Source organism: Ochlerotatus camptorhynchus, unplaced genomic scaffold (genome assembly GCF_037179485.1).
Source record: "Ochlerotatus camptorhynchus isolate MF236.1 unplaced genomic scaffold, CSIRO-AGI_Acam_v1.1 ptg000434l, whole genome shotgun sequence".
NCBI classification, from domain to species: Eukaryota; Metazoa; Arthropoda; class Insecta; order Diptera; family Culicidae; genus Ochlerotatus; species Ochlerotatus camptorhynchus.
Genome location: NW_027040920.1, coordinates 5,588,500 through 5,609,472, shown reverse-complemented (window position 1 = coordinate 5,609,472; position 20,973 = coordinate 5,588,500). Strand labels below are relative to the sequence as shown.

General features: G+C 41.6%; 1 protein-coding gene across 1 annotated transcript in view; it reads right to left on the bottom strand.

The window, feature by feature from the left end:
* The window catches only part of LOC135711669 (uncharacterized), a 506,190-nt gene that overhangs the window by 460,114 nt on the left and 25,103 nt on the right, over positions 1–20,973 (bottom strand). The window contains exon 2 of the mRNA XM_065234581.1: positions 901–1,649. Within this exon, the coding sequence (XP_065090653.1) occupies positions 901–1,629 (729 nt within the window). The 5' untranslated portion in view covers positions 1,630–1,649. The remainder of the gene's footprint in view (positions 1–900; positions 1,650–20,973) is intronic.

Sequence of the window (20,973 nt, the reverse complement as noted above, 5' to 3'; positions counted from 1 at the left end):
ATTAAATCGGAAAACGGTACATGCATCGGATTCCTTGATGAACTGATCCAGTTAAAAAGGAATTCACGTTTTCGTGCCCACGGTACTGCCCGCCAAGAGTACCATCTCAATAAAAGCCTAAATCCATCGAAAAGCCCAACCACGCCACTGTTCAAGCATCAACTTGCCACAGCAGCACTGTACATCGTCATCGTCTGCACAAACGCAGAGCATCGTTCGTTGAGCAAGTTATTTTATTTTCATTTTTGTTGTAGTTGTTTCATATACCTACATACCTACCTACCTACTCGCTTGCCAGGTTTGTCTTTGTTTTGCAACATTCTTGATTCAATTTTCTCCTCGTTTCTGGGATATTGCTTTTCTCGTGTTTGTTGTTTCCCTTCTTTGGCCTGTGTGCCTTTTACCTTGCTCACCATGGATAACCTCTATATTTCGAAAGAGGTTACCGAGATGCCGCCTCTGCTGTTGCTGCTGAACCTGACGGGTTAGATTGGGTTGGCGAGTTTTTTTTTTGAGAGGAAGAATTCCACAATGGTGAATGAAAGCATTGAAATATGCAGCAATAATTTGCCTATTGTGTCAATTTGCGAGAAAGGGTCTTGAGTTGTGCAAGGTCTTGCAGTTCAACTGGTTACTCGTTTTACGAGCAAATAACTGTAATAATTAACTATTACAGTCGATACCAATTTAGAAGGAAGCGTGTTTTAACACCACATATAAGAGAACGCTTATCTTCGATGACACGTGTGAAGACATATCAACAGAACAAAGAATATCCAAAACGCCTCAATTACTCGCTGGTCAACGTCTTCATTGTTTCAGCACCACTTAAATTGAAAGAGCCACCTTATGCTTCAGTCTCTACCTATCTTTGCTTGAAACTCATGCGCTCGTACTTACCTGATAATCACCGAAGGTGTCATTGACGCCAATCGTCATGTTGGAGTTAATCAGATCATCCTCGCAGAAGCCATAAGCAGCAGAAGGCGTCATCGTCGCCGTCGCTCCAACGCCGGTCAATGGGATTGAGTCCATGCTGAGTAAACTGAACGGAAGTAACGAGGTGGTGGTGGTCATCGTCGGAACCATCGGAGCCACCGGTGGATGATAGATTCCGGTCGCAGTTGAGCGGATTTGCTTCCAATCGAGAAGGGGTGGTGGCATTGGATGGGGAGGCAGTACTGGGAAAATCGTTGTTGTCGCTGCCGTCATCGTCGTCGTCGTGGCGTTCGCCGGTCCTGGGTAGCCATTAGTGTAAATATTATTACTATTCCAATAACCATCGACACCCACAGCGGTGGCGGCCGGATGGAAGCCATAGTAGGGGTAGCTAAAGCGATTGCTACCGTGATGGTAGAGAAGGGATCCAGTTTTGACGCCATCACTGGAGCTTCGATAGTTCCAGTCGGATAAGCTTCGCTTCATCGACGACGATTGGAGATGATTGTTATTGGTGACGCTGTTACTGAATCTCCCCGGGGTCAGAGATAGGTGGTCCACTGGTGGTGCAGGTCCATCGTCGACCGAGGAATCGGAGTCCGAGGCGTTATTGTCGTACGGCGTCCAGAGCATGGAGGATAGCGCCTCCTCCACGTCCGGTGGTTTGCGGAACGGGCGTGATTGGTTCATTTCCACTGATTGGCAGGGATCTGGAAAAACAGCAAATGAGAAATTTATTGGAGATTTATTTTTTTATTGAGGTGGGAAATGGATTGTTGGTATCGCTTTATGAAGGCGCTTTTATTGTTACAGATGAGTTTGGTACGATATAGACACTTTTACGGAATGGGAATTTTCTCGATTTTTCTCGATGAATTGGTTGGTATAGAATGCTCTTGATTAATAATTGTGACAGTGCTTCAAAAACTACGTTTAGAACAGACAACAGCTCATAAAATCGCTAGTTGTTACCTTCTGAAAGAAAAATTGACCAATTTGATGTGTTGTACACAAACTTTACCACCTCTTCTTGCATCTTGCAATTACGTAAAATAGCATTTTAGCTGTAATGAGCAATTGCAAGCCTGTTTACAGGTTAAGTAAGTCAGTTAGTTTTCTTTATTCAAGAGGCTTTCAATTTTGGCTGATTTACAAAATAAGTACAGTGCGCTGAATTAAAAAGATTTGTCGCTTCACTTTTGAATAGGTGTTACATACAATGAACGATTCTCTACATCTATTTTCTCTTTACAATACCAAGGCCATGCAAACACATTTCGTGGTAATTTTGCCATATTATAAAAAAAGGTATTACCTACCACCCAAAACTTCAAATATAACAGATAATGATAATGGTTATGCTATCAACGAACGAGAACGTCAATGAAGAGAATCGATCAATTTAAGAGGGCCTTTTGAAAATGAGATTTCTTTCCATATAACATATAAAAACAAGGTTCGAAGACGAACAAAGTAGAACATTTGCAGGTAATATTGAACACTGTGAAGTGCTATTTAATTTTGTTATAGCTTTAGATAGCAGTAATACTTCCTTCAGCAAAAAGAAAATAGATCCACATGGCAACAGAGCACGATGCGGATTGATTTTCATTTTGATATATTTAAGATTTCTTTCCTATTTTTTTACTAAAATGATATAAAGGAAAATACAAAACTTTTATCCGAATAAAATTTATATCTTCTTTCTATGGACACCAATAACACTAAGACACTGAGAGAAAGATAGGGAGTAACTTAAATATTAATTTTAAAAAAATGGCGAGAAAGTTCACTTTTTTTTTAATTTAGTAAGTTCTGTGGATTTTGAAAGTATTTCAGAATAGTTTTTAGTATAATTAGAAAAGATTGTCAGAAGGATTTTTATATTTATATTAAAATCCTACTCCTAAAGTCAATTATATATAAAATCCTCTTCGCACCACCCTTATACCTGTAAATCGATGTCGACCTTGACATGTGCCTTATATGCTTTCACTAACCCGGGACTATCACAATAGCCTATTATGTAATAGCAGACCAACACTTCTCTGGATCTCTGGATAGTAGGTAGTGATCGAGAGTGTAGCAGACGGTAGTAGCCGCGATCGAGATACATACAGAAGTTAGTTTGTTGATCTCCACCCGGTCACCGATCTGGACGTACACACGTTGCTATCGGTCGTACAATGTGGTGCAGAGAGAGGTGAAGCAGATCGTGAAATATTGTTGTATTAGTAAACCAAAAAATCCATGTAAACGCAAGTAGTGACGTCACTCATTGCTTGTATCGTACAGGGGTTTTACTCACACAACTTAACAGATTAATTCACTTCGGTAATCCAGCTCATCGGTACAATATAGGTCGTACAATAGCGTGCTAAAATCTTGTGGTGCCCACAAGATTGCCGTGTCAACGAAGTCACGAGTTCCCCGCGAGTGTCCGCGAGTTCTTCACTTCTCGTTTCGAACACCTGGTTTTACCATAACCCATCAAAGAATTCAGGACGCATGACCCTAAGACCTTAAAATATCTGTATCAAAATATTGAGCAAAAATTGTTTCATTTTAGGTAAATTTGTATACGTGGCATTACTTCCAATGAATCCGGTTTCCAGTTTATATTTTCATTAATCGTACCATTTTTATTGCACCTTCATTTGAGTCAAATCTATGCTTACGACTACTTTGCATGAAATATTATTAATATTTTTTTGTTCATTAATGTAATTGATAAGGCTCAACCAAATTAACTTTACAGAGCCGAGGATTCTTGTTCACTATACAATACAATCTTAAAACTATAGTCAAAAGGTACAACACAATGAACATTTTATCTTCCGCTATCCAATAAGCCTCCTCCACCAGAACGGGTCCTCCTCAACTGCACAAAGCCAACGCGTGCGTGGCCTACCCCGAAGCCGACGTCCTCTTCCAGGTTCCCTGCTGAATATTGACTTCGCTTGACGCTCTTCCGGCATTCGTGCCACATGCTACATTAAATACTTGGTACACACTAAGATTTTTTTACAGGAGTCAGTATTTTTTTACTGGGTTTTTGAATTGCTGAAAAAGTCGGTAAAAATTCAAATGACCGTTATCCGTAAGGAATCAATGAAATCGATCAATTTTATTTTCTATCATTAAATGGGGTTAACAGAACTAGGGTAAATGTTGGCTTCGGCACCCATTGACTGTTTTCGGCAACCAAAATTTAAACGATAATTTCACTATCTTTTCCCATCAACACACTTCCCTGAATGTATTCAAACGATTCTTTAGTCTTTCAGCTTCAATCTGATTATATTTGTACGACCGAGCAATCCTATTATGCCAGATTTTTCTTCAAATGAAGTATACGCACTACAAAATGGGGCTGATTTCGAGTTGCCGATAATAGAACAGCTGGTTAACACGCAGTTCTAATGGGAAGGTTGCCGAAGAAAAAGAGGCTGCCGACAATAGTCACACTCACCTGAGAAGTTTGGAGCGTTGTAAAATCGCTTTCAAACCGGTTTGAAAAATTCTGTCGATTGGAATGGATAGAGAAGCAAGCAGCAGATGAATGTTAACAAACAGACACGTGATATATGTGCGTAACGCTGACAAAATGCTAATAGAAGTGCGGACGCTGCTTAGATTGACGAGAATACGTAAATTCCCCTAAGTATGTACAAGTTCAGAACAAATTTTCTCATTAATAAATTTTCCACAGTTTTTTAAACTTTTACCGAACAGTTCCGCAATTCAAAAACTCGGTAAAACCGTACTGACTCGATTAGTGTGTACAACTCGTGATTCATGCGCCGCCGCCAGATGCCATTTTCCAGTTTACCGCCGAGTATTGTTCGCAGCACTTTACGTGCACGATTCGTGGCCATAAAGGGCTACCGGCACAATCAACGTCTTGTACAGCGCGAATTTCGTTTTCGTACGCAAGCTGCGGGACTTCAGCTGGCTACGCAACCCATAGAAAGCCCTGTTCGCGGCTGCTATACGCCTTTTCACCTCGCGGGTAACATCATTATCGCACGTCACTAAAGTACCAAGATAAACAAATTCGTCCACAACTTCAAATTTTTCGCCATCTAGCACCACTTCACTACCAACACCACTATTGCTCCCACGCTTTCTACCGGCGACCATGTACTTCGTTTTGGTAGAATTTATCGTGAGATCAATAATCCTCGCTGTCTCCCTCTTAAAAGGCGCGAACGCCTCTTCCACTGCTCTACGGTCGATTCCGATGATGTCGATGTCGTCCGCAAAACCAAGGAGCATGTGCGACTTTGTGATGATGGTACCATTCCTCTGCAACCCGTACACATGTTTTCGAACCATCCAGCGTTGCACGAATCAGCCTAATTAGTTTCGTTGGAAAACCGTTTTCTTGCATTATCTGCCATAGCTCGTTTCTCTTTACTGAATCGTACGCTACCTTGAAATCTATGAACAGATGATGAGTCTGCAAGTTGTATTCCCGGAACTTCTCAAGGGTTTGACGCAGGGTAATCATTTGATCCGTCGTTGATCGACCCTCACGAAAACCAGCCTGGTATTCGCCGACGAAGGATTCCTCAAGCGGTCTCAATATGTTGAACAGAACACGTGATAATATTTTGTAAGCCTAATTCAGAAGCGTGATTCCTCTGTAATTGGCGCACTCCAGTCTGTGTCCCTTTTTGTAGAGGGGACAAACGAGACCATCCAACCAACTAGCGGGTAATTCTTCCTCCTCCCATATCTTGAGCAGTATACGGTGGATCATCTGGTGCAGCTGCTCACTTCCGTGTTTGAGAAGTTCGGCCGGGGGCTCGTCCTTCCCCGCAGCCTTACTGTTTTTCAGCTCTCGTATCGCCTTTTTCACCTCTTCTAGCGTTGGTGGTTCCACAGCTTGACCATCGTCGTCGATGTGTGTTCTGTTTGTAGATGCTCTCTCGTTCTCTCCGTTCAGCAACGTCTCGAAGTACTCCTTCCACCTGGCAGCCACCATCGTTTTATCTGTCAGCAGATTACCTTCACGGTCATAGCACATGGCGGGAGACGGCGCTGTCTTACTCCTCACGACATTGACAGTTGCGTAAAACCTTCGCATATCATTCTGCTCCATACTTTCTTGCGCCTCAGCAATAACGCGTTCCTCGTATTGCCTTTTTTTCCTGCGATGGGTTCGTTTCTCGGCTGACCTTGCTACCCTGTACCGCTCTCTGTTCTGACGGGTACCAGACACCAATATCCGGCTTCTGGCGACGTTTATCTCCTCTGTCACTCGCTGCTCGTCAAACCACCCGTTCCGGGAGCGCCTCTGAGTTGTACCTATCACCTCTCGTGCTGTTGTGCTCACCGCTCCGTGGACAGCTTCCCACAGATTGTAGAGATTCTCGTTCACGTTGATTTCCGCTATCCGCTCATTCAGGTTCTGGTGGTACTCTGCAGCAACACCATCTACTGTCAAACGCTGGATGTTGAAACGCATCGATCTCCGGTTTCGCGAACTCGTAACGGTCGATAGACGCGCTCGAATTTTCGCGACAACGAGGTAGTGATCCGAGTCGATATTAGGACCCCTGAAGGTCCTAACATCTACGACATCCGAGAAATGCCGACCATCCACCAACACGTGGTCGATCTGGGAGCAAGTTTCGCCATTAGGGTGTCTCCAGGTGTGCTTTCGGATATCCTTGCGTGCAAAGTGGGTGCTACTGATGGCCATATCACGATCAGCAGCGAAGTTTATCAGCTTCAGGCCATTATCATTCGTTGCAGAATGAAGGCTCTCTGTTCCAATGATTGTGCGAAAGAATTCCTCTCTTCCGACCTGCGCGTTTGCATCTCCGATGACAATCTTCACGTCGTGTTTAGGGAATTCATCATAGGTTTTATCCAGGCTTTCATAAAACGCGTCCTTCACGTCATCGGATTTATCGTTAGTCGGAACGCAGATGCGCTCGCTAACCGGTTTCCACCGCATAACCCGCTTCATCTGTTTCCCAATCACTACGAAACCAACTCCGTGTTCTGCTCAATCGCCACCGCTGTAGTAGATACGATGTGTGGGCGATAGGATCTACCGCCCTGAATTCACGTTCTCCAGATCTAAGCCACCGTACTCCTTGAATAGCAGCCACACTCACATTCATCTTTTGCAGTTCACGGGCCAGAAGGCCCACTCGTCCAGGTTCATTTAGCGTTCTGACATTCCAAGAACCGAGTTTCCATGTTGGGTCATTTGCCGAAAATTCCGTTCGGTTACTTTTTTAATTCAGTATGCTACCGTACCAGGATCGCGATACCTACATCGTGTTGATGGGGCTGCCATCTTAAGTTTAGTTGACACGATTCAACATTTCTTGTTTCAGTCGCTGGATGCCAGACAGACGCTGTTTGAGCCGCACCTCCTGGTGGACAGACGCTCTACGATACGCACCTCCTCAGCCTTGTTATAATCACGATATGGGTTAATCGTGATGACATTGCCCACACCCCGCTACAAGCACATATATGGGCATATACTGGCTGTCATCATCCGACACGTGGAAGCGTGAGGTAGGAGCTTGTGAAGACCAGAGCTATGTTGGACGCTCTTTCCCCTGTGGTCCTCACCATTTTGGGCTGCAGCACCTATCCGGGTGCTCGTTGGTATTAGACGAGGATGTATACTGTGACCGTTACTGTTCTTCATCGTAATCGACGAGATCATGAAAGGTGCAATTGACCGTGTACCGAACCGTGGGCTGTTTTAGAGCACGTCGACGACTTCGATTTGGTTGATGATGTTTTTCTATTTGCAAAACAGCACCCTGATATGCAGAGTAAACTTAACGACCTAGCCGAACGCTCCTTTGCGGCGGGTCTCACCTATAGTCGCTATATTCATAGTCTGACGGAAAGAATTTCGATCCATCAAAAAGCGGAACCAATTCCAAATATTGTAGACCTACTATTGAAAAGGCACTATTAACGTTGATTATTCTTTCCTCGCCAATCGAACGCAAATTACCGGCATTATCGGATTGGGGAAACTTTCCTCAACCCAAAGATGGTGTCAATTTGCGTAGGCGAGCCTTGAGTCATGAGAAAAAGGTTTCCGAAGTTTTGTTCGCAATAGCTGATGGGCTCTTTTATGTTGTTGGTCATGATTTGCTTGGTTGGTTCTGCAATTTGATAGCTCAATTGATTCCCGAGATTCTATCCACCAGACTATGAATATAGCTACTATAGTCTCACCAACAACGTCAGCAAGGCAAAATCGCTGAATCCAACTAAACGGTAGGTGAGCAAAGTTAAAGTTTTCAGTATCTTGGAAGCCAAAGTGCGTCCGACGATTGAACCAAGAGTGTTACAGTGTGAGTTTAAAAGATTTGGAGATCAAATCAGATTAGTCAACTTACCAAAATCCTTATCTTCAATTTGAATATGAAATTTCTGCAGCGAGACATGATGCATATCGCACCATGGGCTCATAACAGTGGGACATCGATAAAAATATCAAGCAAGTTGATAGGAATTTGACCTGAACCCAGGTCAGAACAAAAGCATGAAGCCGACCGATATGTAAGACCTTTACTTGAACCACTGAAACCCCCCTTCCAAATACATAATTTATAAGCAATGGATAAAAATATTGCGGTTCTATGCTTCACGAAGAGACATTCTGTTCGTCGCAGGAAAACAAACAAAATGCAATTACCTGTGCAACTGCGCCTCACTGCACAAGTTCAATGTTCAACGCGACGCTGGCTCTAAATTTTCCTGCCCCAGCCAAAATCACGATCCGCATTAGTCGCTAGCCGAAGCCCAATTTAGCATCTCTACCAACAAACAACCCTAGTCAGCATTATTTGGACCTCGTTTGCACTATTATGGCCGCCAACAATGCGATTGCCTCTGCCAACGCCATCGCTTCCATCCATCTCCGACTACGACGCCGTTGCGCTGCACAGCTGACTTCCGCCTTTTTGTTGTACCGATACGATTGCTAAATTGCCCGATCAACGTTTTATTGCCGCTGCGGAGGAAGTCTCGTTCACTACCATTTAGACGCCACCGTCGTCGTCGTCGTCGTCGAAGCAGACCGTCAACTATGATGAGGGTCAAAACAAAGCCACTCCATGTCCCAGGGCGCACTCGTTGGCTCAACCATACCTCGACCAGTGTCTAATCTTTCAATTTTTAAAACTCTTCCAAAAGATCTTCCGCTTTGGCAAATCCGAGCCACCTCCATGTCGGTCTCATCGGCATCATCATCATCATCACAAAGCAAACGACAACAACGACGACAGCGACAACGATGGCCAATCTTAACCCACGAGCTACGAAAGGCCTGCTCAACGGTCTTGTTTTATCCCACCCCCCGAAAACCGTGGGGGTGGGCATTTCCCTTTCACTGGACTGGTGTTGCACATTTTTCCACCTTCTGGTTGTGTTTTCACTTTTCTTCCTCTGCGGCAGACGATGCGATGTGCGACGAGCCTCCCCTTCCTAATTCTATCTTCTCTGAGTTCGCATTGTTTCGTAATTTATTTAGATGTGTCTATTCTTCATACAAATCTGCTACTTTTCCACTTAGTTACATTTTTGAAGCATGCGTTGGAGTTTTGGGAGAAGTTAAAATAGTACACAAAATGTGCTTTCTTTCTTCTTTTGGTTGGACAGAGAAACATGCGTCTTTTTCCTTTTTGGGTAAAGTCAAACGTTATCGAATGTAGTGTCGTGACCTGACCGAGGTTTTCAGCCTCGGCCGTATGTCTCAACAAATAGCTAGCCGTTAATCGGCTGTTTCGGCCGCTCAGCTGCCATTGTTGTTGTTAGGTAGCTGAAGCACCCATTACAAATGTCAATATATTGACAACAAATTGAAATACTGACAATATTATTGAAAAGGTGATATTGATGATGATGATTGATAAAAAGTTTTGACGAAACGCTGATTTTCATTTCACTTTGTCAATACGCAGAATATATTGATAAAAAAACATAAAACCTTGCTATCAATATCATCAATATACGAATATTGACAACATCAATCGTAATACGTTTGACACCTTTTAACCTCAATGTATTACTTGTCTAAATTTCCCCTCATAAGAAACATGGATCAGCGGGTCAAAAGAGAAACGACGTTGCTGGTCCTATAGAAAATACTAACTACACACTGAATTCGGATCACCTAAGTCGGTAAAATTTTGCCCGGTATTTGAACTACTGAAAAAGTCGGTAAAATTTCAAGTTACCATTACTCGTTAGAAATCAATAAAATCGACACATTATGATTGAATAATTTTAACAAGGTCCGTACAATTTCGTAATAAATTTAAAAATTTGTAAATTTTTCACTGATTTTTAAACTTATACCGAGAAGTTTCGTAATTCAAAAAATTACCGAACAGCGGAGGCCTGGCTTAGTGTGTACCATAGGAAACCAATTGTCATCTTGAAATACTCAGAGGGAGAGATGGAAGGAGAGAATGTTTGGAGCCAAATGAACTGCCAAAATCTGAGCCAATCGTTTTTTCAACAATATCTTTGAAATTTGAAGCTTAATCCAGTATGTTTCTTAACAAAAGCTATTTATTTAATGTATTTCCATAAGAGAAAAATATAACATTATAAAGCTGTAAGCAAAAAAACCGAAACAGAAAAAAAAACATATTTTCGACATTTTTTTCTTTAACTCCATATAACTTGGAACCAGTAGCGGAAATGCTTCGTTTCGAAGTTATTAATTTTGCTCCGCTAGGTTGCATTCCTGGCCCAGTGTGCATGGGATGAAAGCAGAACAGAAAAGCATAATGCATGATTTTATTACGAGAACTATTTTCTTTTTACAAGAGCAATTCAAGCTGAACTTTGCATTACGTCCTAAGTAACATTGATCGATTATCTTCGTCGACTTTCTCTTTCGTTAATAACTTATTCACAGAACCGTTTCTTGATGTGTTTGTCGTATTGGATGCTAGATAAAAGCTTCTTTTGTCGATTTATGTGCTGAAAATACCTGGGAATGTCTTTACATGACCGTGGGGATGCAAAGAGAAAGTTGACGAAGAGAATCTGTCAATATTACTTAGGACCTAATGCAATGTTCAGCTTGAATTCATTTTTTTATTTGAGGGCAAATGTATATTCCTATTCTACAGGTGCAACCGATGAATTTTACAAACATTTAGAAAAGTTTTGAATGGTACATTAACCTTTATGAAAATTTATGCGTGATTTCAACCTTTTTGCCCTAGGACTGTCACCATTCCATGTATTTCGACCAAGATTCGACCGTGTCACCCCATGTATATGCGAGCGAGAACGGAAGTATCATGGAGATTGCTGACGTTTTTCTAACGCACACTACGTCGCGTATGCGTATACACGAAATGTTTTCATGCTCATGCTAACAATTTTGTTGATTTTCTTTGCGCTCCGCTTGGAAGTACCGGAAAGTTTTGATTCTTTTCTATGTTGTAAAAATAAACCACCTATTTAAATTTCTGACAAGTTGAAACTGAATGCTTATAATTGTTTTAAAATAACTGTTTCATGGCCAACTAGTTTTATTGCGCTTACTTATAGAGCAACGAAGGGATTTATTTTTTGGTTTTATAAGGGCAATTCATATTACTTTTTTGTATACTTCGAAGCAATCATAAAACCTTTCATAAGTGAAAATAGCATATGCATCAGTTGGTTTCTTAATTAGCTTTATAGGGGTTTTGTAGATAGCTATAAGAATGTTTCATGACTTGCATTGTATATGACCGTGATAAAGCTGTAGGTAATGGTTGCAGCTGCAATAAAACCTTTATAAATTTTGAATATAGCCAAGCAGCTCTAGATTTGTTACTTGGGAAGTTTCGTCGTCCATGACGACACAGTCGAAATTTGTGAGCAGATTCGTATACAGCTTTCGGGACCGCTGTTTTGTCGACGTGTTTTGTTTGTTATCTCGGTTAGCCACCTTCACCTTCTTAAACGTCGACAACCCGACTCGTTTCATGGAAATGGGAGACATTGAGCTTGCCAGCGACGTCCCGGATGGAGAGGTTAGGATTCCGCTTATATTTCACCGCCACCTTCTTCGTCGTCGCTGCCACGTCCGGATTACGATTGCCGCCGCTTCCAGGCTTCCTGGCGGTCGACAGACGCTCCCCGAACACTTTTAAAACGTTTGTCACGGTCGATTTGGCCACATTCAGCAATTTTGTCAACTTGGCGTGTGAGAACGTAGGATTCTCTTGCTGCGCGAGCAAAATTTGACACGCTGCTCCTGTTGCTTGGACGTCATTTTGAAAACTGGAGAGCAAACGGTGAAAACTCATCATAGCAACCATTGTTTATACACTCAACTTCCAAATGCAGCATTTCAAGTATTTTGCTATGCATTTTTAACAGAAATACACCAATTTGAAGTTGACCAATGTTTGCGCGTTCTAGACTTTATGGTATCCTAAAGGAGGACATGTCCTCCTTTTGCCTCAAAATATCCTCCTTCTTAATCTTTGAATATTTTCAAGCAAAATTACTATAAATAAATTTTTCATTTAATTTTGACGCAACATCATCCTTTTTTTTCTTTTTTTTTTCTTTATTTAGGAGATTTTCAGCCGAACATCATCCTATTTGAAGGGTTTTGAAGTTATAAAACTGACGTTTTTATGCAAAAAAGTTCACTAGTTCATTTCCAAGTATGTACAAATCCGGTCATATTATAAGGGGTCTAGTATAAGAGAGGAGTGGACTGGCTGGTTTTGAGCCAAACGAACTGTCAAAGCTGGAGCCAATCGAGCAGCGCCTATCTTGATTGCATTGGTAGTGTTGCCAAAAACATCCCTGGTAGAGGTTGCCAAGGCAGTTTGTTTTGAATCTCTCTTAAGTCATGTTACAGGGCTCATTGTGAAATGTTGGTCGGTCCAAAAAAGTTAAAAGAGCTGTAATTTTTTTAGTATGTGCATTTAAATTGCTGAAATTTGGGCTACTGGTTGATCAAACATTCAAAATAAACCGGTATTTTTTAAGAGCACTGATGAGATGACTCTGCATAAAGTATGAGTAATTTCATTAAAACGTTCTTGTTTGAGCACCGTTTTAAAAATTGTAATTTCTTGAAGCACAATATATCAAATCAATCGCAATTTTTTTATTCATAGTCAAAATAATTATGCTTTTATTTGGTTCAACAGTCTAGTCTTCTCTGATACAAAAAAAACTCATAGTGTAGTGTATTTTAAGCAATTTTGAAAAATGAAAGTCACCATCATGGATTAAAAAATGATACTATTCGTTGACCATCAATTCTGATGTACCTATTCGAATAAAATAATGTTTCGACTAGAAAAAAATACAGGAGTAGTTCAAAGTGGTTCAAGAGCGAACAATTTGAAAAATGTTAGTCAAATAAGATACGTTTTACTAAAATTATTGGAAGTTGAAACTGATTCAACTTATTAAGCACATAATTATACCGTTATTTATTATATTTTTTTAACCAACCAGTAGTAGCAATTTCAGGATTTTCATTACTCATATTAAAAAGTTGCAGTCCATTAAACTTGTTTAGAGAGCCAAAAAATCCAAAATTAGTGCCCTTATATGACCTGTCCAGTATAATTTATGTTAAAGGCTAGATAATTATACCATAGAGGTAACTCTGAGACTAGTAGGTCCCGAAGAAACGTGCTCAACTTTTTGGCTCAGCTCTGGTACTCTCTTCGGTCCCAAGTTAATCGATGCACCCCTCGAATCATAGGAAAATCCACGAACCCCTCATTTTATATGTCAAACTTTCATAGCGAATCAAAACAAACAAAGTGTAGTACTAGAATTTCAACTAAAATGGGGTTCGTTAATCGATTTGCTTGGGACCAATAGGCTAGTCAAGTAGTGAGCTAATTTAAAATCGTAAGTTTCCACCGGTTGGTTAAAACATCCGTATTTCCCCTCGTTTATCCAGTACTGCTGGCGGTGTCAGAATTTCCTCTCACATCTGTCATGCTTCACGCTAATTGTGCTAAACTCAAATGGAGTGTGTCATTACTTGACACAACTATCAAGTTTTTTTTTTGTTTTTTTTTTTTTCATTATTATTATTCCGCACCAACTTTATCTACTACCACATGTAGCAATGAGCCTTCAGAAAGAGTGCGCTTTGAGTATCAACAGTTTTGGTTTTGCTCCACTGCGTGCCTTTTTTTGTTTTATTTTATTGAGTCCGGCCTGCTGGCGTGGTTTTTTTCGGCGCTCAGATTTTTTTTTTTTTTGGTTTTGTGTCCCAGGTGCGTTGATTTGATTTGGAAAGGTTTGTGCAGCTGTTTTGCCCCTGTTGCTTGGGTGCTTGGTGTGTTCTCTCTTCCATTTGTTGCCGGTGTGACGCGACCGCGTTGATCTATTGTTGGGTTTTTGCGATGAGCATTGTTTTTGTGCACGGAGTGGTTTGAAGGGGAAATGGGATAAAATGCCCTTGTTTGGTTGCTTGGTTTGTGGCTGATCGGTGATGGGCGTGCCAGCCGGGAGAAATGAAGTGATATGGATGAGAAGTTTATCTTATGTGCGGCTGGAGTCGAACGAAAAAAATAATATGGTTTTCATGTCGCGTTGTGAGGGTGAGGTTATACAACAAGCGAAGTGAGGTGAAGATTTGTCGTTGCTGTGTGGGGGTAAGTGGTCGGGATACATACATGTATTGATTTGGGTGAGTGTGTTCCAGTTGAGGTTTGTATCATGATTTTCGTTTGCTTCCCGGCGCATTTGATCGGTTTGTAGGGTCTGATGTGTTTGATGTCGTGATCGCTGCCATCGAACATGATGGTTTGACACTCGGTCGATAAGATTTCGATGCGTTGTAGGTGTGCGCTAGTTTTATGTTTTGTATATTTTTCAGTCGCGTGTCATCCGTGTGCTAAGCTTTAATTGTATTAAAGTTTAGTTTGAATATTCATTAATAATGTATTATTGTACTAATGAAGTACGATATTTCCTTTAAACGTGCAGGCAAACTGTTGGAAAAATGTGGAATACAAAAGCAATATTTTCGGTAGAATATGACTTTTGCTCGACCCAGGTTCATACACATGATTGATTCTTGCAGGAAAAGTATGTTAAGATCTATCCCAGGCCACTATTGTATAGGATCATCTCAGAATCATAATCAATAATAGATCACATTAGAATCATAGAACGATATGATATGGCGATTAGGCCGAAGTAATTCTCTACTCTACTGTTATAATTCGGGTTGAACGGTACAGAAAAAAATTTGGTTAGACAATGATATGACGTACGTTAGATATTTGTCGATAATTTTATTTGTTAATATGACTACATGGAAATAACAGTAAATCGATGATTAAAACGGAGCTCGTTCGCCTAGTGTCATGTGGTTCATGTCCTTGGGTACTAAAGTGACCCCGTTGGCTTCGTACCACTCAAGGACAACATTTGAATAGTGGCACGAAGCTAGCCAGAAGATCTTAGGGCCCTCGTGTTGCTTCAACAGAGGAAGCAGACGCAGTTGTAGACAATCATTGAGGTAGATCTCCCCGTTTACAGTTCCGGTAGTCACGAACGTCGCACTCCATTTTCCACATGAGCAGATCGCTTGCCAAATCATGTATTTCTTGGTAAACTTTGAAAGTTTCTGCTTCCTTACTTCCTTCGGAACATCAAGCTTGTGCTGGGTGGTGAAGAACAGTAGTCCTAGAAGCTGTCGGAAGTCCGCCTCGACGTAAGTCTCATCATCCATGATGAGACAATGAGGCTTCGTCAGCATCTGGGTGCACAGTTTCCGGGCCCGTGACTTTCCCACCGTATTTTGCCATTCGTCACGATTTGGAGCCTTCTGCACTTTGTACACATGGAGTCCCTCCCGGTCCTTGGCTCTCTAAATGAAAGACTTGGACAGATTCAACTTTTTGGCCACATCTCTGACCGAAGTTTTGGGAAAATTGCTCACCGAGTTTCCTTTTTTTGCCGTTCGACGAAGACGGGATTGCGAGAGAAAAATAAGCTTCGAGAATATGCTCCCGGATGTATTGATTTGGTGAGTACGTTCCAGTTGAAGATTGTTTTTATACATATCTCGATTGCATTTTCGAGGGAACGTCCGGAGAGCTTTGAGATTTAGGCGTTGTTGCTTTTGCGGGCAGATGCGTTGGTCGTCGGTAAGGGCCAGTAAGTGCTGTCAGCAGATGAATCAAGAGGTATTCGAAACAAAATTGATAAGAAATGTCCTTTCAAATCGATTTAATACAGTTGAACAAATTTCCAAGCTATATACGTGCCAGATTTGGAAATAATATTTTGTTAATCTGAAGGTGTGTTTATGATACCATTATCCATTTGATAAAGGTAGAGTGAACAGGTGGGGCTTATTGTAAGTAAAAGTGACCTCGGAGTGGTCGTGAATTACCAGGTATTCTGAAATGGGTCACTGGAGCTGCAATAGAGCTAACACCTTCTAACTGCCGGACCAGGCATGGAAAATCATTTGCATTCATTTCGTGCATTCATTTACATTCATTTGCTCTTAACTTTTTTCAGAGAATTCCGCAAAATAATGTACAGAGTTTTTGTAGGTTTTGTTATCAACTACAACTGTTATTAACAACTCAAATCCGTATCTCTTATGTATGCCGAACCAGAGCGAACATAAGCCACTACTGTTTTTCAGTGAATGTATTTTACATTCACTAAACAAAAGTAACAAGTTCTGCCCGCTCTAATTTGTGATGCATAAGAGATACAGATTGGAGTAATGGGCAAAAGTTGTAGCTAATAACAAAACCTACTAAAGCTCTAAACATAATTTTGCGGAATGCTGTTGATAAAAAGAGTTAGAGGCAAATGACTGTAAATGATTGCATGAAATGAATGTATATGATTTTCCATGTCTGTCCCGGACTAAACCTGCTTTAATTTAAGGGTAATAAAAAGCAGTTTTCTTTCATAATAACACTGCCGGACAGTGAGGGTTAGATTGTACACACACACACACACAAACATCCCTGACCGAAGCAATGGGATTCCGCTTAAATGCTTTCATGACACGCTTGTGATCCAGATCACTAATAGAGTGAACAGGCGGGGCTTATAGTAAGTAAAAGTGACCTCGGAGTGGTCGTAAATTACCAGGCATTCTGAAATGGGTCACTGGGTATCCATTCTAACCGCATTTCTCCTTCCGGTCGATGCTCAGAGTTTTGTAGTAACGTTTAATCACACTACTCACCGTTCACTGCACGATTCCGAGTTGTTTTCCGATGTCCCGATGAGAGAGTTGAAGATTTTCCAGGTGCTTAATCTAGATTTGCAGGAAAATTTTAAATTTTGTATGGGAAACGGAACGATCCTATTCATTTGCTTTCCAAACATCCAAAAATTGCTCAAATTTCACCAAAACTCGGACTTAGATTGAAAATAATTTACCAAACAACCTTGCCGCAGTCGCAACCCACTCTAATGTACATACTTGGAACAATGGTCATGAAAGCATCCCCTTGGATCCCCATATGAATTGTGTATGTAACAGTAGGGTATAAATTCAGCTTAGCTGATAAATCTTGCTAACCTGCAAGATACACCTCTTTAAAGTTAGTGTTGAAAAGTTATAAATACGGATGTAAACCCTTTAAATACAGAGATAGCGATTTGCCTCATTGAACAAAAATGTGCATTTATAGAGCATTTACAACTTTGTAGAACATTGCAAAAAATTAAAAATTCAATCTAAAAAGGTATGGTAAAAAACGGTTTTTAATGGGGTATTACCGTTTTCACTCCATTTCCACCCTATAGATTCGTCCAATTGAGGGATAGAAAATTGACGTTATGAACAAAGTTTCTTAAAATGATTTCATCTATTATGTTTCCATAGATGTTCATCAATTTCAACAAGGCATAAAAAATTATTTATTTCATCTTAATGTATACGCCCCTTAATCAAAAATGTTCACTACTCAATTAAAGGACAGCTCTGCACTGCTGGAAGGAGAAACATCCTTTATCTAAGAGGTAGTGATTAACCACTGGTGTTGAGTACTTGGCACTGATGAAGTCTGCAAGTAGTAGGCGAAATACGCGTATCTGTCAAAAGATAAGCAATTATAACGGCATTTAAAGGAAATAAACCAACCCACTCAAAGCTCTTCATAAAGGAATTCCGTTTCCGGTTCGACAAATTTAAAGGATTTCCCAAATTACTATCTAACAGTACCGGATGGAGGTGGGCCTTCTTCGTAACAGTACTTCGGAGCTCGTCCCATCTGCGAATTTGTGCAGGTTGTTCTATGCTATGCTATGCTATGGTATGCTACTCAATTAAAGTACTCAAAAACTGAAGAAACATTCTAAGAGATATCAAAATGCTACACTCAATAGTTTCGTCGCAAACAGTCATGTCTCACTATTTTTGATATCGTCCCACTGTGCGCCCCCGACCACGAGTCACCCTCCGTACACAAACGTTGTTATGATGGTTTCATTGTTTCAAAAAAATTGAATACGACCAAAGCGCCACCGGACGGACGGTCTTTTTCTCGTCGTCGACCATGCACTTTGTTCCGTCTCGACAACTCGCCAGCGAACGACGCCACTCGGTGGGTGTTGTTGCGGGTGGGTTCCGGGCCTCCCTTACTGCTTCTTTCCTTCATATGCTTCCGACAAGAGCAAACCATAACAAACATGCCCTCCATCCACCTCCAACTCCGAGGGCTATTTTTTCTCAACCGACGACGACGCATCGGAGGGCCGGAGAAGCAAGTCACTGAGCACGAGATTTTTTTTCCTACCAGCTCTCTATTTGTAGCAGCGATTGAAGTTGGCGCGAATGGCTGGCTAGGGTGCATCCATCCAGCGAGCGAGCCCGTCCGGACGGCAATGGGAAACAGAAGCCCGAACGAAAGCAAACACAAAGACAGGGGAAACTGCGAGAAAGAGATGCGAATTAGCAATTTTCCTCCCACTTGGCCGCTTTGGTGCTCTAATGAATGAGCGTGATAATGGGTGGATGGGTGTATGCAAATCATGAGAATAAATACAATTTAACGTTTTTTGTTTGTTTCCCTCGTACCCCTTTCTTGTCTGCTTTGGTTAATTTGTATAATTTGATAAACGCGATAATTAAGTTTTTCGCTTTTGAGCTTATGGCAGGATCTTTTGATATTACGCACCAAAGAGAGTTGGAAATGTTTCTTTTATTATTTTTTTTTTCTGCTGCACTGTGCGGCACAACAGTCCCATTAGCAGTTGTTGCGAAGATGAGTTATACATTGGAACCGATTGTCAAGTACCATCACTTTACAATTTACATGACAAATTTCCTACTTTGTTCAGAAAATGTCGCGAAAAATACCAAAGCTATGTTGTCCGATCCATTAGCGGCACCGGTGATGTAGTGTTAAGCGTGATTACCTCTCACCCCAGCAGGCCTTGGTTCAATCCCAGTCGGAGTTGGCCTCTGATCACACCTTCCTTCGGAAGGGAAGTAAAGCCGTTGGTCACCGGTTCATGAGTTGATGGGTCGATATGAAGGGTCCTGGTGTGGGAGCTGTCGTCGGTAGCATTGGTGCTCAGCACGGAAAGCAAGATCGACGGAAAACAAATCAAGGAAAAAAATGTTGTCCCATCCATAAGAGCCCATGTGCATTCAACAGTGTTTTTCTCAGCTTGCTATTTTAACGAATGGGACAACTATGCTAAAAAGCGACAGTGAGTACAACGGGCTGGGATAATTGGGGACAGTGACAATGAGTACAACGAGCTGGGATAATTGGTGCTCTTCGTGGTTTTGTGGTTCAGGCATATGTGAACCATGTAATGAGGGTTCGTCTCCCGGTCCAGCCTGTAGATTTTAGAGATATCTTGGGAAGAGATTTTCAGGGAAGTTTTAAGATTTTTGGGACAGTTCCATTTATATCAGGGCAGTACCACAACTTGAGGAGCATTACAAGAGATTCAGGGTAGCTTCGAGAATATCATGAAAGATCAGAGAATCTCAGGGCAGTTCAATTTACTTAAAGCAAAGTTCCGAGATTCTTATCGAGATCTGTAGAACTACAGAGAAGTTAAGGGATTTTTAGGCAGTTTTGTTATCTTCAGCGATTCACTATTGAGAAAATTGTACCTGTTAGAACTTCAGTGGAATTTTGCACAAAAAGGTAATAATTGAATTTAGTTTTATATTGTACATATATAATTATTGTGAGTTCGCGTTGGATTTCCAGTGCATTGCGCTTTTTTTTTGTACGGGCTGGAAATATATCTTCGATTCGGCTATCACAAGGCCAGACAAGGGGATCCGTTTAAGTGGCATCTTTCCCTTCGCCCGTGTGAAACGGACCATCAGACTCGTGCACCCAAGTGAAGGCCCGCCTGTAAAAGGTTGCTAAATTGAGAAGAGTGAAGTTCGCTATTCCTCGAAATCAACCGTCGACGAGATCCCTTTCCCGCTACAAACCCTGTGGACCATTCTGTCCGAGAGCGCTGACTGTTTGAGTGCGTAGCCAAGAGCGTATCACGGTCCGGATTCAATCCAAGGAGAGGGGCAGGTTTCATTTAATCCCGGGCGGTCATCGTGGAAGCTTAGTACGCGAAGCCGTGCGGTGCTAAGTTGGCCCTCTTTTCTCTACCGAGCGAATCTTCCTGGAAAGTACGACTACGGTCGATGCCCAGCTCTCTGCAACTTTAGTTCGGCCATACTGCGCACGGGCCACCTTCCATCGCTGCTCGCCATTCTGCAGCTCTTGTGCGGTGCCATCGCCCCTCGTTTTTCGTCACCATCATCGAGTCGTCGAGTCCCCACCGTCAACCTTCATGGAACCGTCGTTCTTCGCTTCGAAAAACCTGCGCAGGTATTTTAGAGCATGTTTTTATTCACCGGCATGATTTGCTCTTTTCCGGGAACCCATCCAGAAGTCCACACAAAAAAAAAAACGAACTAGCTTAGTTTTCATGCTTTAGAATGATTTCCCCTGGAATAAAAGACACTCGTTACCCGAGCAAGAATAGAGATCAAATTGAAATCAGAATTTGCTGTTATGATGTAACTTAATT